This window comes from Cryptotermes secundus, unplaced genomic scaffold (assembly GCF_002891405.2).
Source record: "Cryptotermes secundus unplaced genomic scaffold, Csec_1.0 scaffold825, whole genome shotgun sequence".
Taxonomy (NCBI): Eukaryota; Metazoa; Arthropoda; class Insecta; order Blattodea; family Kalotermitidae; genus Cryptotermes; species Cryptotermes secundus.
In genome coordinates this window covers 239,050-255,017 of record NW_019738888.1, presented here as the reverse complement: position 1 = coordinate 255,017, position 15,968 = coordinate 239,050, and the positions used below count along the sequence as shown (strand labels likewise).

The 15,968-nt window shown below is 38.8% G+C and overlaps 1 protein-coding gene across 1 annotated transcript in view; it reads left to right on the top strand.

Annotated features, from left to right (window-relative positions):
• Positions 1-15,968, top strand: part of LOC111871294 (mediator of RNA polymerase II transcription subunit 23) — a gene marked incomplete in the record, with an annotated part of 33,425 nt that overhangs the window by 3,175 nt on the left and 14,282 nt on the right. The window contains 10 exon segments of the mRNA XM_033754187.1: positions 618-862; positions 1,154-1,286; positions 2,217-2,399; positions 2,666-2,953; positions 3,805-4,005; positions 4,495-4,581; positions 7,122-7,324; positions 9,476-9,888; positions 11,070-11,244; positions 15,123-15,292. Coding sequence (XP_033610078.1) covers positions 618-862; positions 1,154-1,286; positions 2,217-2,399; positions 2,666-2,953; positions 3,805-4,005; positions 4,495-4,581; positions 7,122-7,324; positions 9,476-9,888; positions 11,070-11,244; positions 15,123-15,292 — 2,098 coding nt within the window.

Genomic DNA, 15,968 nt, shown 5'->3' with positions numbered 1-15,968 from the left:
AGGGTGGTGTGAGCAGGGGCATTGTCATGATGGAAAAACCAGTCACCCGACTGCCACAAATCTGGCCGCTGAGCTCCAAGTCACTCCCGACAGCTCCACAGTTTCTTCAATGGTCCATCGTCGATCTTCCTTGATGATTTCATTTTCATGTGTTTGGGCTGTGGAAGGACGCAGAACGAGGTTTGTCATCAATTGACATTTCACCATTTTTGAAACGGGAAAACCACTCAAACACTTGAGTTTTCCCCATAGCATCATCCTTGTACGCCGTTTTTAACATTTCAAGAGTTTCTGTTCCACTTTTCCCAAGCAAAAAGCAGAATTTCACCACCGCACGCTGTTCACGAAAATCAGCCATTGCAAAAACGACGATCACACAAAACAGTTGTCACTATAAACTCTGCCGAAACTAGTCCTTACCTTCTGAAGCAACGGTAGTCAGCTTATCGATTCAGGAATGTTAGCTCTATGCGCTCATAGCGGCAAAACGCGGTACTACAAAAGCTCTGCCCACAAAAAAATTAGTTCGGTTTCTTTTGGGTACCCCATCGTATATATAAATAACATTTATCCTACATTGGAAGTTAACATCTTCTCTTATTGTATTAACCATTTAGAAAGTGGAAGGAATTGAGGAAGCTTTCAGCTGCTTCTTGGTGCATCGCCCAGAACAGGAAACAGAGAAGGTGCAGAACTTCCAGCAAGAGCTACAGTCAGTGCTGAGTGGTCTGAATGCAGAACAACAGGAAACTGGTGTCAGGGCTTACTTGTTGAAGGCTGCAGAAATGACTAATCACAGTCGCTTGCAGCTGCTCTTATCTCTGCTGGAAAACTTGGTAGCTAGCAGTATTCTGCCAGCAAGGTAGGCCCATTAGTGGCATATCAAGTCATTTTGCTGTAAGGAAATGACTTGATAAAAATATAAATCTGTTGTCAATAATTGGTCTTTAATTTTTACCTCTGAACATAGTTATCAGTTATTCTGTTCACCAGTATTCATTCATCCATTTACCTTAGTTTTTTCCGTTAATTAGGAAATGGCTGCCATTACTTAATTTCAGTTGTGAAACACTGCAGTCCAGTTACAGAATACTAGTGCCCCATCAGAGCATAGTTTGGGAACCACTGTTCTAATTCATGGTCTCTATTACAGAATGGTATGTGAATGCATATTGTCATGTGAAAAATTGCAATATCAGCAAGAAGATTTCTGGGTTGAATGCTTCCGTCTCATCAGAAAAATTATTGGTGGTGTTGATTACAAAGGAGTTCGTGAAATAATGAAGGTACAATTTGAAGAAAGTTAATGTTCTGTGTAGCTTCTGGTGACTGAGATTCTTATTTGCTCCTTTGTTTTTCTCACACTTGCAGATGTTTTCACATAGAATTATTCCATGATTATATAAACTGGAAGTAACTGTAGCTAACATTTTCCCACACATCCAGAATCATGTAATTAAACCTGGAGAATCATATACTTGAAGACTAAATTAATGTGACATTATATACAGTCTTGTTATTTTATGGATAACTTTTTTGGCTACAGAGGTAGCTTGGTCAAGTTCACTCTTGCAAACTTACCTTTCAGGTCATGTGTGTGTTAGTTTGTTTATAGTTTTGTGTGAGAAAGATTGACTGTGAAGAGTTTTAATAGGTGGTACTAGCAGACAAAATCATTGTTTTTACATGCTTCTAGTACTAAACAAACTAGAAGGCAAAAAATTATTGTGCACAGCCAGATGAGAGGGATAATGGTCAGTCTCACATCTAACGGTATAAATTAGAAACAGTTGCTCAACCAGTGGTTAGCAGATCTTCAACTCCTAGCTGAATGTTAATGACACAGAACAGTTATGTTATCTCTCACAACATGTTGGTTTCCTTCCTCGTTTCATTCTGTTACTGATGCAGGCCCATTAAAACAAGAGATCATACATTCATTGTAGTATTTCTAACATCAGGAATGCAAATTCCTGTGCCTGAAATTTGTAGCATTATGGTATTTATTTTTGGGAAAATAAAAAAAAAAGATCTGCAAATAAACTGTAGGTCTAGGTCATCCAACAGATTGTGAAAGACTACAGTAAGCACAAATAATTAACTGATACAAAGCATTAATTTGTATTAAATTCTTTTAAATGTTAATCTAATTTTATATTATATTTTATATTTTAGCATCCCTTTGCATTGAGGCATCTTTTGTTTGTTCTCATTAGGGTTGTAGAGAAAAAGCACAAACCATTCCAGCCAGGTTGAATGCTTCAGTACTTCCACAGCTGAAAGCCTTGGAAAATGTTATAGAATATATTTTTGACAGGAATGCTTGTCTGTTACCTGGCTATTTTATAGTCACTGAAATTCAGAAAGCATATCCTGATAATAAGAACTGGCCACATTGGGTATGTTGCATAGAATAATCAGTCATATTCATTATCATAGTCATTATTATTATTACTACCAAGCAAAAATTGGTTTACTTTTATGGGTCATTGTCACTTATCATTTATGAATCTTGAAATTAGTGACTTAACATTGTTTGACAGCCTATTGGCTGATTAATGCTCTATAAAACTGTTTTATTCATAATCTTGAAATGAAATGTAAAACAGGTGAGTACTGTTTGAGGTTTTGTTTTAATCACATGTATGTTTATATAATTACACAGAAATTGGCTCATCTATTGTCCAGTTTTGTGGAAAGCTTTCGGGCAACAGCACAAATGGTGTCAATCATTGGCCACTCTCACATGTTGCCCGTGGTGGAACACTCAGGGTATGCTGACCATCTTATCAATCCCTGGAAGTTAGACCCCTCGACTCTCAAATTTTCTCTCAAAGGAAACCTGCCATATGATCGTGAGCTGCTGGAACCTCAGACCAGACTCCTGAGATATGTGCTCGAGCAGCCATATTCAAGGGACATGGTATGCTCTATGTTGGGGTTACAGAAACAGGTTAGTCATGTTGAATGTACGTGTTGATACTGAAAAGAAGTACAGTGTTTTCACTGTTGACTGCTCAGTGCTGGAATAATAAATAAGCTTAGAACGGAGGAGTTGGGACTTGAAAAGTGCATGCATACACTTAGATGAGTGTAACTTACAGTTGTAATATCTGCAGATTATAAGGATGTGAACTACTCTAGTGATTCATGTTGTTGTTCAAAGCAAGCCATAATATCCCCAGTAATTAAGGTCCTATATCTGCCTAAAGCAAACATCAGTATCCCCATTACCACATAAAGTCCTCAGTTGCAACATAAATTTCATCCACAAGTTTCTAAGGCTGCATTGAAGTTCTTCGTTTGAACACCTTCTGCCATATATATGAATTGGTCTGAATAATTTTTGGTATTGGTTACTGTACCTCCAAAAATGTAATTTGTATTCTTTGCTGCATCTTGCAGCCCAGATCTAACATTGAAGTCTCTTTATCCTCTATAATTTGACATATTTTCCAATTAAAAATCTCTGTCACTGATGCCACTGTTCATCTCTTCATTATCATCAATATTCAAGGTCAGAATTGGGTGAATAGAGACATTTCTTATTGGTGGTACAGAACATATATTTATATATGCCACACAAGGGTAAGGAAAGTTGTAGCGTCTACAGAATAGTTGTATCAATTGCTTAGGAAGGCGTGTCAGAAAGTATACATTTTAAATACTCTGTAGTCTGCTGTAAAGGTCTGAAATGTAGGGAGAGCATTAATAACAATTGAAGTGGGTATTATAAACAACAGATAAAGTAGTGAATGAGTGAATTATGATGAAATATGTATTGATTGTGTATGTTTAATGTAGCACAAGCAGCGTTGTGTGGCACTGGAGGAGCAACTGGTAGAGTTGGTAATTCTGGCCATGGAACGTTCGGAGACAGAGGCAGACACAGATGACATTTCAAACAGCCACTGGCTCTGGTTACATCTCTCCAGCCAGCTCATCTACCTTGTGCTCTTCCAATTTGCAACCTTCCCAAACATTGTAATGGCTCTCCATGATAAGGTATAATTTATTCCATAGAGTCCAGATAGCATGTACATAATCTTAAATAACTTTTTGTGTGTGTGTGTGTTTTTTTAAGATTTTGGTTTTTGGCGAATCCGCTTATCCCATGGCAGAACTTGCAAGTTGGGGGGATGATGATGAATAGGATGATATGGAATGATAAAAAATACACACAAAACTGCATGCCTTAGATTGAATTTGGATTTCAGCCCCCATCGTTTGTTTAACTATATATTGTGTGTACTTCAAACTGTGCAACCACTGGGATTGGCTGTTTGGTACTCTCTTAAATGACTATGCCAATGATTTCACATGTCTTGATATAAACAATCTTATCAGTCTCTAAAAGAAGCCATCAAGATAATTTACTGCAACATTTTATGGGTTTTGACCTCTACATGATGAAGTTTATAGTTCCCACTATCCATGAATGGTGAATGAATATTTTATAGTGACATTTCACTCTGTTCCCATAATTGTTCACAGCTAGCTGGTCGTGATTTAAGAAGAGGCAGGGATCACTTGATGTGGGTGCTACTGCAGTTCATTTCTGGCAGCATTCAGAGGAATCCAGTAAGTTTAGTTTTACTTTTAGTTCCCCCCTCCCCAGGGGTGGGGTGTGACTCAGTCCACTTGGTTCGTCAACCACTGCTTGGCCTATTGTAGCAACCCTGGATGACAGATGATGATGAGTGTGGAGTAATCAGTGGAATGAGAATTGGATGGGAAAACTGACGTACTCAGAGAAAACCTGCCCCAGTGCCACTTTGTCCACCACAAATCACACATGACCTGACCTGGACTTGAACCTGGGCCACCACAGTGGGTAGCTGGCGACTAGCTACCTGAGCTATGGCATGGCTTTATCCAATAAGTTTCTTCCATGGTTTTTTCTCACCATAGAGCTTACCCTCCAATACTGGTCTTTTGCAATGTATTAAACAAAAATGTATTCCTAGAGTGTTACTAAGATAGTGCATGTCGTTAAAATGTGTGACCTATCTGCTCTCTAGATATGTGAAATGCCTTGTAGACCATGCAGACACGAACTCCAACCAGGGTGGTAGCAGGACATTGGGCAGTGCATTCAGTGATTCAGTTTTTATATTAGTGAGTTTCTCAGTAGCAGTGGGTTCTATGACAATACTGCATATGACATAATGTATGGTTCCTGTCACTTATGTTAAGAACCTGTTTCGGTTGTCTTGTGCTGAGGGAGATACCCTCAAAAAGGTATTTAAGCCCTTAAGTAATCTGGGTCATCAGACAAATTAAAATTAGTGAAACTGAACTTACATTAATACCAGGATAAGTTCCTTATAGAACATTCCCTCAAAATTTATCAAAAAACTCAAGAGATATAGGTGAAAGTTTATTTAGGCCCTCAAATAATATAATCCTTACAAGGTATTTGTATGTACTATACTGTACGTCAAGTTACATCAAAATCTGAAGATTCATGGAAAAGTTCATTATTCTGCTATGTAAAATGACACTATAAGTGTATCAGACTTAATCAAATTCAAGAAAGCTTGACAGACTTCAGTGTAGGACTGCCATACCAAGTTTGTTTGAAATGTGGACAGGTACTTGCAGATGTACAGACAGAATTAACTGTGTATTTTGTAGACACATCTAGAGAACTCTGTGTGTGTTACCCTTTCATGTTCACATCACAGATGTTTGAAATAAGACTGTTCTTGCTGCACATGGCTGTGTCTTTTTGCAGAAGTAAGTGCTGTCTGCTGATGATGACTCTGAACTGTTAACTTGAAATGTAGCCAAGAGGTATCAGAATATACTCTGAAGTTATATCTCTGTTCCTGTATGCCATAGGAAACAAATGGGACAATTTTTTAATTTGACCAGCAGCTAATTGTGTTACAGATGAGGGACCATGCTCAGAAACAGAAGGTTAAAATGAGTCATAGGTTAACACATGTGTAATATTATATTTTAGCATCCTGTTGTACTGTGTATAGACTTCAATACTGTTCTAATTCTTGTCCAGCCTTGTGCAACTCAATCAAAATCCACTAGGTTTCGATGTCCCTTCTTTCTTCCTTATTTCACAACATATTTTGGCCTACCTGGACATCATCAGGTGTACAAGGTGTGTTTGAGGAGTCTGCTGTGCAGACTGGACCATCTTATCAATGCAGCAGCTTGGTAAATAGCAGCTGTTGCAGGTGGTCACATAGGAAGAAAATGCATTCTGGTGCGGGTACAGACTGACAGCCTAACAGCAGAAATCATATGCTTTGTGACTTCACAGCAGCAATTAAAATGGGTGTCCTGCAATTTTAAAGCACATTTCTTAATAGTGTAAAGTATTCTGTGACAAGAATTGGAATCTTTCTATGATTTGTGTAATAATGTCCAGGTGTTTAATCCATAAAACCTATGAATTAGTATAATTTGTTTTTGTGAATTTAAGTGACACTGTATATCCTTTGCAGTTGGGAAAGCATTATTAAATGAGCATGATGGCCAGTGTCCTCTGGTGATTACGCTTTCATGGAACATAGTCTGTAGACTGTGTATTACATTATTCTGAGAACATGCTGCAGGAAATAAGTGAAACTCTTTTTTCCTTCAGCTGTTCAAAGTAGGGATCCAAAATATGGGAGCTGGGATAGCGCAGTCAGTATAGAAACTGGCTATGGGCTGGATGACCAAGGGGTCAGAGTTCCAAGACCTGGTAGTGACAAGAATTTTCACTTCTCCCTGTCATCCAGACCAGCTCAGGGGTTCACCCAACCTCCTATCCAATGGGTACTGGGGGCGTGAAGCTGACCACTCACCTCCAACCAGTGCCAAGGTCAAGAAAACATGGGTCTATACATCCACTCCTCCATACATCTTCATGGCATAATGCTTAATTAGTTAAGCACAGGGACAACTTTACCTTCTATGGGTCCAAAATATTCTATGGACAATGATTCAGAAGTTTCTGTTGTTAGCATATGCCAGTGTTTATCAGCAATAGGTTAAAATTCATGCCACATATTTTTTATCTGTGTTAGAGCGTTTCCTTCCTGTGCAGCCAACTGGTGGCCTTTGAATGAAAGATTCACAAAACTTATGCAGTATTTTTATGAATCTGTTTATAGCTGAACAATTTCTTACCAGTCCTAAAGCTCTATGACCTTCTATACCCAGAGAAGGAACCACTGGCAGTACCAGATTTTAATAAAGCACTGTGTACGCACCAAATGGCGATGACCTGCATCTGGATCCATTTACTGAAGAAGGCTCAGTCAGAACACCTTAACATTCATCGTCCCATACCACATACTTTAAAAGTGCATCATGAGTAAGTGTATATCTGAGCCATGCCATTATCATTGGCAAATAAGAATATTTTGCATGAATCCTAATTTAATAACCAACATGAAATCTAGCTTGCTTTAATGAATGTTGCAGTCAAATGATTAGTGCTTCTTCTTTGTATCTGGAAGATTCTTGACTCAAAGGCTTGTTATCACAGCTGAAGTTTCTTGTGCATTTCTTCAACCTTTCCAGGGAAATATAGACTGAGCTACTGACAACATCATTGAATAAACCATAAATAAATATATTATTGCAACTAAAGATATCAAAACAGTCTTAGTTACAAATCCATTTCAGACATGTATGTTAATATAGCTCTAATAGAATTTATTCTATTTACTTGCTCATGGAGCTGAGCCCTTCTTCAGAAGCTGCCAATTGTGCAGCTACTAAAGAACTTCCCAGCATTTTATGGGATCTGAAGGTTCATTATGTGTTCATAAGAGCCCTCCACTGGTCCCTGTCATGAGCCATATCAGCCCAATCCATACCATCCCGCCCTATCTCTCTCAGATCCATTTTAATATTGTCCACCCACCTACATCTTGGTCTTCCCAATGGCCTCCTTCCTTTCGGTTTTCCCACCAGTGGCCTATATGCATTCCTCCTCTCCCAGTTTGTGCTACATCTCATGCCTATTTCATCCTCCCTGACTTGATCATTCTAATTATACTTGGAGAAGAGTACAAGTTATGAAGCTCCTCATTATGCAGTTTCCTCCAACCTTCTGTCACTTCATCTCTTTTTGGTCCAAATATTCTCCTCAGCACCCTGTTCTCAAACACCCTTAATCTGTATTCCTCCCTTAGAATCAGAGACAAGGTTTCACACATTTATTCTGTTAATGAAATATACGTAACAGTAATGCCAAAACTGGTTTCTATGGAATCCCAGATTTCTCGATGTTTTATATATGTACATGTGTGTGTGTATACAGATGGTTCCAAAAAAATGTACTCACTCTTTGATAGTCAATATCTTTGGAACAAAATGACATGTAGTTATAATTCTTGCGTGGAGAGAGATAGTCATTGTATGTGTTCGAAGTGACCACCATCAGTGGCTAAACAGTGTCCATGCCGCCAAACTGCTGAGTGAACTATGGCTGTCAGTGTGTCTGGTGTGATGGCTGCACACGACGATTCAATGGTTTCTCATAGCACGTTCAGTGTAGCTGGCTTTTGTTGATAAATTTCATCCTTTAAGGTTCCCCATAGGTAGAAGTCGAGAGGTGTTAGGTCTGGAGATCGTGGTGGGTACTCAATAGCACCTCTTCGACCTATCCATCGTCCAGGTAGAGTGTCATCTAAGTGTGCCCTGACATCTCGATGGTAGTGAGGTGGAGCACCATCTTGTAGGTAAAATCTCTCATCTCCAAACAGCTCTCGAATGGCGGGGAAAATTGATGTCTGAAGCATATCGAGATACACCTGACCAGTTACGGTACCTTCAAAGAAGAACGGACCAATCAGACCGCGCGGTGGCAGGCCACACCACACATTAACACCCGGTAGATTCACTTCCTTGCCCATGTGAACGTGTGGATTTACAGGAGCCCAATGCACACAATTGTGACTGTTAACAGTACCGTTCATTTTGAATTGCGCCTCGTCCAGTTCCACTTCAGTACAGCCTTGCGTTGCTCAAAAGAAAAACCCCTCAGCCATTGTTGCTGCTGTCTTCTGTTCGCAGCGCGCACGCGCTAGACACTCACGTGACTCATGTGACCTTTGCCATCTGTTGAGAAAACATTACAATACCACCCAAGAATTGTAACTACGTGTCATTTTGTTTCAAAGATATTGACTGTCAAAGAGTGAGTACATTTTTTTTGAACTCCCTTGTATAAGTGTTATAAAACTCTTAATTATTTACTGTTGAAATATCATTTTTGTGTTCAGTCCAAGCATCTTTGTCAGCACATTTTTCTCAAGTGCCATCACTTATTATGTCCAAGCCTGATAACTTGCATAACAGTGTGCAGCATACTGTCTTTATCATAGTAGAGTACTTAGCTGCACACCAAACTTTGAAGTTTGAGAACTGCTAAATATTCTGTATAAGCTTGAAATTGAGAATTAATGTATCCTTTGCTGTACCAACCTTAAAGCTTATAGATATTTTTATGTTGTAGGTTTCTTCAGCATCTTGTTATGCCAAATAATACGGGCTTGTGTATGGGTTCTGATTATCGAATAGCCTTACTCTGCAATGCATATTCCACCAATCAGGAGTACTTCAGTCGTCCAATGGCTGCACTTGTGGATACAATACTGGGAACACAGAAGGGTCCACAGCAGCCACCGCTACCACCATTAGCTAATAATGCGGCACTGGCCAGTGGTCCCACAACACCCCTGTCGATGTCCATTTTGGATTCTTTGACAGTGCATTCCAAGATGAGTCTGATCCACAGTATTGTAACTCATGTGATTAAGTTAGCTCAATCAAAGTCTAACATGGCTTTGGCACCTGCTCTTGTTGAGACCTACAGCAGGTTGCTGGTGTACACAGAGATAGAATCCCTGGGCATCAAAGGATTCATCAGTAAGTTGAAACAGTGAACCGCTGAGAATGGTGTGAGATTTATGCTTTTCATGTCACTCACTTTAAAGAATACCATCTTCTGTCATGTGATGCCGTGTAGTTTGATAGATGTTTCTTGATGTTGCGGAGGAACCTACTTCCTCCGTTTTTTACTGTCAGCCCTGAAGGTGGAGGCAGGACTCCCTTCAAAATATCAGTCAACTTTTTACCAGACTACATAGCGTCGCATCCCAGAAAGTAGTATTCTTCATTCAGAATATTTCTTTCTTAGCATGTGCAGTAAAACTGTAATGATGTTTCATGAAGTTATGGTAACAGAGTTGATGATAGAACATTGTGCAGTTTGCAAGTAATTCTGTTCTGCTAGGTGGATCTGCTAGCAGTAGTCTATATATCATTTTTAGGTAACAATAAGAAATATGGATAATGTCCAGAAAATGAATTACTGTATTGATAATCCATTGTCATAAAATTTTGGATCTTATAATAGTAGTCTCTTTGTTGACGATTCTTATTATTTATATAATAAATGCCTATTTAAAAGATCTTTTTGAAATCTGTATTTTGTATTTTTGATCACTGGACATTATATAATGTGACTGGATTCTGAGTATGAGGAGCCTCAAATTCTTATTTTAATATAATTTTTACATAAATGTTAGCTGGCACAGGATTAGGATCTTGCAAATATGATCATGAATTTTCTAAATACTGTATATAACAATGTAATTTTCTGCCCTGATTCAATTATTTAAGCTTTTTCATGTGGTTTGAATTTCATGACCACACTGAATATTTACAAAGATGTTGCTTCTCCTTTTTGATAGCCATGTATTAAGACCTGAAATAAATTTGACTGCTTCAGGTATGTGCCGCCTTTTAATTTGAACCAAAAGAATTAAAAATCCATGGTAATATGCTTCAAGCAAATGGAGTAACAAGATTTCCAAAGTAACTAACGAGCACTATGGAGCAAGGTCTATGTAAAGAAGCTGGTCAAGAAATTCCCTTCCATTTGCAGAAACAGATGTTACTCATCTTTCATATGCATGCTGCATAACCCACCCATCTCATCGTCCTTGATTTGACAGTTCCAACATTTAGTGAAAATTGTAAATTGTGTTGCTCCTCATGTCATTTTCTGATTGGTTTTCATGATGATTTTTAATTTCTGTTTTTAGGCCAACTGTTGCCTACAGTGTTCAAATCTCATGCATGGGGCATATTGTACACCTTGCTCGAGATGTTTAGCTATCGGATGCATCACATTCAACCTCATTATCGAGTCCAACTTTTATCCCATCTTCACAGTCTTGCTGCTGTCCCCCAGACAAATCAGACGCAGTTACATCTTTGGTAAGAAAACTTGCATCATAACTAGCTGTCCTGCATGATGCTGTTTACATAACATTTTTCGAACCATAATGGCTGTCCAGGGTTCGATTTCAGGCAGAGGCAGTGATTTTTCTCATTGTTGCTATGTTCACACCAGTTTTGGAGTTCATCATCATCATCATCATCATCATCATCATCATCATCATCACTGGCACGACAGCCCTTTGTGAGTCCTGGCCTTCCTCAGGATTGCTCGCCATTCTCCATTCGATGCTACATTCCTCCAGTTCTTTACACCCAAAATTCTTATGTCCTGCCACACACATTCTTCCTATCTCAATCTTGGTCTTCCCACTTTCCTATTTCTTTCTGGGTTAGTATTAAGTATTTTCTTAATCGTTCTATTCTCTCTGACACGTATTATGTGTCCATCCCATTCAGGCCTTTTCACCTTTATAAACCCAATAATGTCTGGTTCATTAAATAGTTTGTATAGCTCATGGTTATACCTCTTCCTCCTTATTCCATTTTCTTCCCCTGGTCCAAAGATATATCTCAGGATCCTCCTTTCAAATATAGTTAACAGTCTTTCAACCGATCTTGACAGTGGCCAGGTCTCAGAGGCATAAGATAGCACTGATCTTATAAATACTTTATACATCATAGTTTTGGTTTTCCTGGGTATTAGTTGGGATTTCAGGTGTTTCCTAAGGCCATGGAGACATTTATTTGCCACAAGTACACACCTTTTTATTTCATCACTGATGTCATTTTTACAGTTAACTTCTGATCCAAGGTAAGTAAAACTACATACAACCTCAAATTTATATGAGCCAATTTCAATGTATGCAGGTCCATTAGCACAGTCTTTCTTGGTTACCGGCGTGTACTTTGTTTTATTTTGGTTAATTTGTAGATTAATCTTTTTTGCTGCTCTTTCAAAATTAAGAAAAGCTTCTTTAATAGATTTTTGTGTTCTACCAATTATATCAATATAATCTGCAAATGCCAGAATTTGAACTGACTTATAGAATATAGTTCCCCTTGTGTTGATGCCTGCATCTCTAACTACCTTCTCTAATGCTATATTGAACAAAAGGCAGGCTAAGGAATCCCCTTGTTGAACTCCATTTCTAGTTATTATAGGGCTGCACAACATATTCTTAATTTTAATTTGGCATTGGGTCTTTCTCATAGTGGCTCTGACTAAGGCGATTAACTTCCATGGAATGTGCATCTCTTCCATTGCCAGAAAAAGACTATCTCTATCTATTGAGTCATAGGCTGATCGGAAGTCAATGAAAAGATGTGTTTCAATTTGGAATTCATTACACTTTTCAAGGACCTGGCAAATAGAGAAAATCTGATCGTTAGTTGATCTTCCTTGACGAAACCCACATTGGTAATCCCCAATTATGCCTTCCACAAAGGGAGAGAGTCTGTTAAATAGAATGTTGGAAAATATTTTATATGCTATGCACAACAGACTAATTCCTCTATAATTAGAGCATACCATGACATCGCCTTTCTTATGGATAGGGCATACAGTACTTAGGTTCCATTCCTCTGGGATTATTTCAGTTATCCATATCTTAACTATTAGCTGATGTAAGTGCTTAGCATATTCTGGGCCTGCAAATTTCACTAATTCTGCCATGATGAGATCCATTCCTGGAGCTTTATTATTTTTCAATTTTTTGATGGCTTGTTCTACTTTTTTTATGGTCGGCCGTGGCTCTTCAGCCTCAAAATTTCCTTGATTCCAGTCTATTGTCATACCTTCCGCTTGTTCAGAGGCATTACCATTTAATAATTCCCCAAAATATTGCGCCCATATTCCAATATTGCTTCATCACTACTCAATATTATGCATTCTTTATCTCTACATAAGGTTGTTCTAGGTTGAAAGTCCTTTCGACTTTGTTTAGTTTTTGATAAAACGCTCTAATTTCGTTTGAACTTCTTAAATGCTCCAGTTCAATCAGTTCTTGTTTATCATATTCCCTTTTCTTCTTTTTATGCTATCTTTTTTCTTTTCTTCTCGCTTCACGGTATTCTTCCACGGCCCCTCGAGTATGGTTCCTTTGCTGCATTCTCTTATATGCCTGTTTTTTTTATTTGTCACTTGCTCACACTCTCCATCAAACCAATTCTTATACTTTATCCTTTCCATTCTTCCTAAGACTGCACCAGCAGCATTTATAATAACATCTCTGAGGCCCCTCCAAGCTTCACTGACATCCTCACTATCAGAGAGACCTGCCAGGCATTCACCAATTAATCCAGTATATCTGGTTGCAACTCCTTGTTCCACCAATTTTCCACAATTCAATTTCTTAGCCTGGGATCCATGTGTCTTCCTTGCATTAGATATTCGACTTCTAATCTTTGATATTATTAAGTAATGATCAGAGTCAATGTTGGCTCCCCTGTAGCTCCTGACATCCATCAAGTCTGAACAATGTCTTACATCTATTAGGATGTGATCAATTTGATTAAACACATATCCATCAGGGGATTTCCAGGTTCGTTTATGTATATCCTTGTGATTAAACATTGTACTACCTATTACCATGTTTCTTGAGGAAGCAAAATTTATTCATCTCATCCCATTATCGTTTGTCTTGTTATGTGGGCTATGTATTCCAGTAACTGATCTATATACATCCTCATTCCCCACTTTAGCATTCATGTCCCCTATGATTATTTTACAATCCCTTTTTGGACATTCGCCATATATTTCATCCAGTTCATCATAAAAGGAGTCTTTGTCCTCATCACTTTCATCTTCAGTTGGGGCATGTGCACAAATAAGGCTATAGTTAAAAAACTTTCCCTTAATTCGCAGCCTACATGTTCTGTGAGATTTTGCCTGGAAGTCTAAAATAAGATGCTTCCTTTTTTTTTATTAACAATAAAACCTGTTCCAAACATGTGAATCTTCTTCTGACAGCTATAGAATACAACATGATCCCTCTTTTCCATGACTCCTTTACCCAACCACCTCAGTTCTTGTATAGCAGTGATATCTAGTTGTTCAAGTAGCATTTTTAGTGCTCCAGCTCTGTAAAGAGATAATACATTCCAAGATCCAATTCTCAAATCCTTTAAACATTTTCCAGGTCATCTTGAGTAGGTCCGTCCGGCTACTCTTTCCTCGGATTTCTGAACAATTTAGTTTTTACGGTGTGAGGTTTTTAGCCTCACGCCCAACCTCCAACCTGAAGGACCAGGGTATCCCTCTCTGTCTGGCTCCTTCCCCTTGACCTGTCCGGCATGGGTGGCCCTACCAGTAGCTACGCTACCGCCAGCATAGCTCTCAGGGTCTCAGGAGCTCTCAATCCCCACCACCACAATAAGGTGGAGATACCATTGGTGCAGAGTTTTGGAGTTCATCCAATCTCTTATCCAATAGATATAGAGCTCTGTTTCCATGGGGATAAAATGGCCAGAGCATGAAGCTAACCATTTCTCTGCATGTAGTGCCAAAGTTAAAAATGTGGTTATATATTTGTGTAAGATATGTCTTTAATATTACTATTTTGTTTGTATCTTTGTCTTTCAAGTGTTCTTTCTCTAAGGTTTTCCAGTTTTTTGTCTGCATTTCTTCGTACGCCTATGCATGCTAAATGTTTTACCCATTTCCATGTCTGGAAAATTGTGGATATTTCATAAAAATTAGTTTTTTCAGTGAGAGACTTTCAGCTTCCATTCGCATCTAGCAGATCATCACTTCTTCTCTATCTCTGATTGCTTATTTAGCATGTTCACAATATACTCGGATCTTCCTTGTTTGCAGGCTGCCTCCACCATGTAGCTAATGTCTGCAAGAATGTTTGAGAATAGTGACTGAATAGGTACAGCATAACTATGCTATTCTTTACCTCTTTCTTTTCCAGTGTTGAGAGTACAGCCCTGCGCCTTATAACAGGCTTGGGGAGTGCTGAAGTTCAGCCGCAGTTGTCACGGTTTCTCAGTGAGCCCAAAACGTTGGTGTCTGCAGAGTCAGAAGAGCTAAACCGAGCCCTTGTTCTCACATTGGCTCGTTCTATGCATGTAACTGGAACAGGTAACAGGCAAAATGTTAAAATATTAAATTTTTTAAGAGAGAATTACTGGGTTTTTGGACTTTTTCCATCGTTCAGTATTCTAGAGACTTGAAAGTGTGACATTTCGGAAACTGGATCTGTTTCCATCCTCATGTGAAGGGGGAAGACACTTAGTCAATTGGGTTCCTTAGAAAGAGCTAAACTCAGTCACTATTTCTAAGGGACCCAATTGAATAGGTGCCTTCCCCCCTCACATGAGGATGGAAACAGATCCAGTTTCCGAAATGTCACACTTTCTAGTCTCTAGAATACTGAACGATGGAAAAAGTCCAAAAACCCAGTAATTCTCTCTTAAAAAATTTAATATTTTAACATTTTGCCTGTTACCTGTTCCAGTTACATGCATAGAACGAGCCAATGTGAGAACAAGGGCTCGGTTTAGCTCTTCTGACTCTGCAGACACCAACGTTTTGGGCTCACTGAGAAACCGTGACAACTGCGGCTGAACTTCAGCACTCCCCAAGCCTGTTATAAGGCGCAGGGCTGTACTCTCAACACTGGAAAAGAAAGAGGTAAAGAATAGCATAGTTATGCTGTACCTATTCAGTCACTATTCTCAAACATTCTTGCAGACATTAGCTACATGGTGGAGGCAGCCTGCAAACAAGGAAGATCCGAGTATATTGTGAACATGCT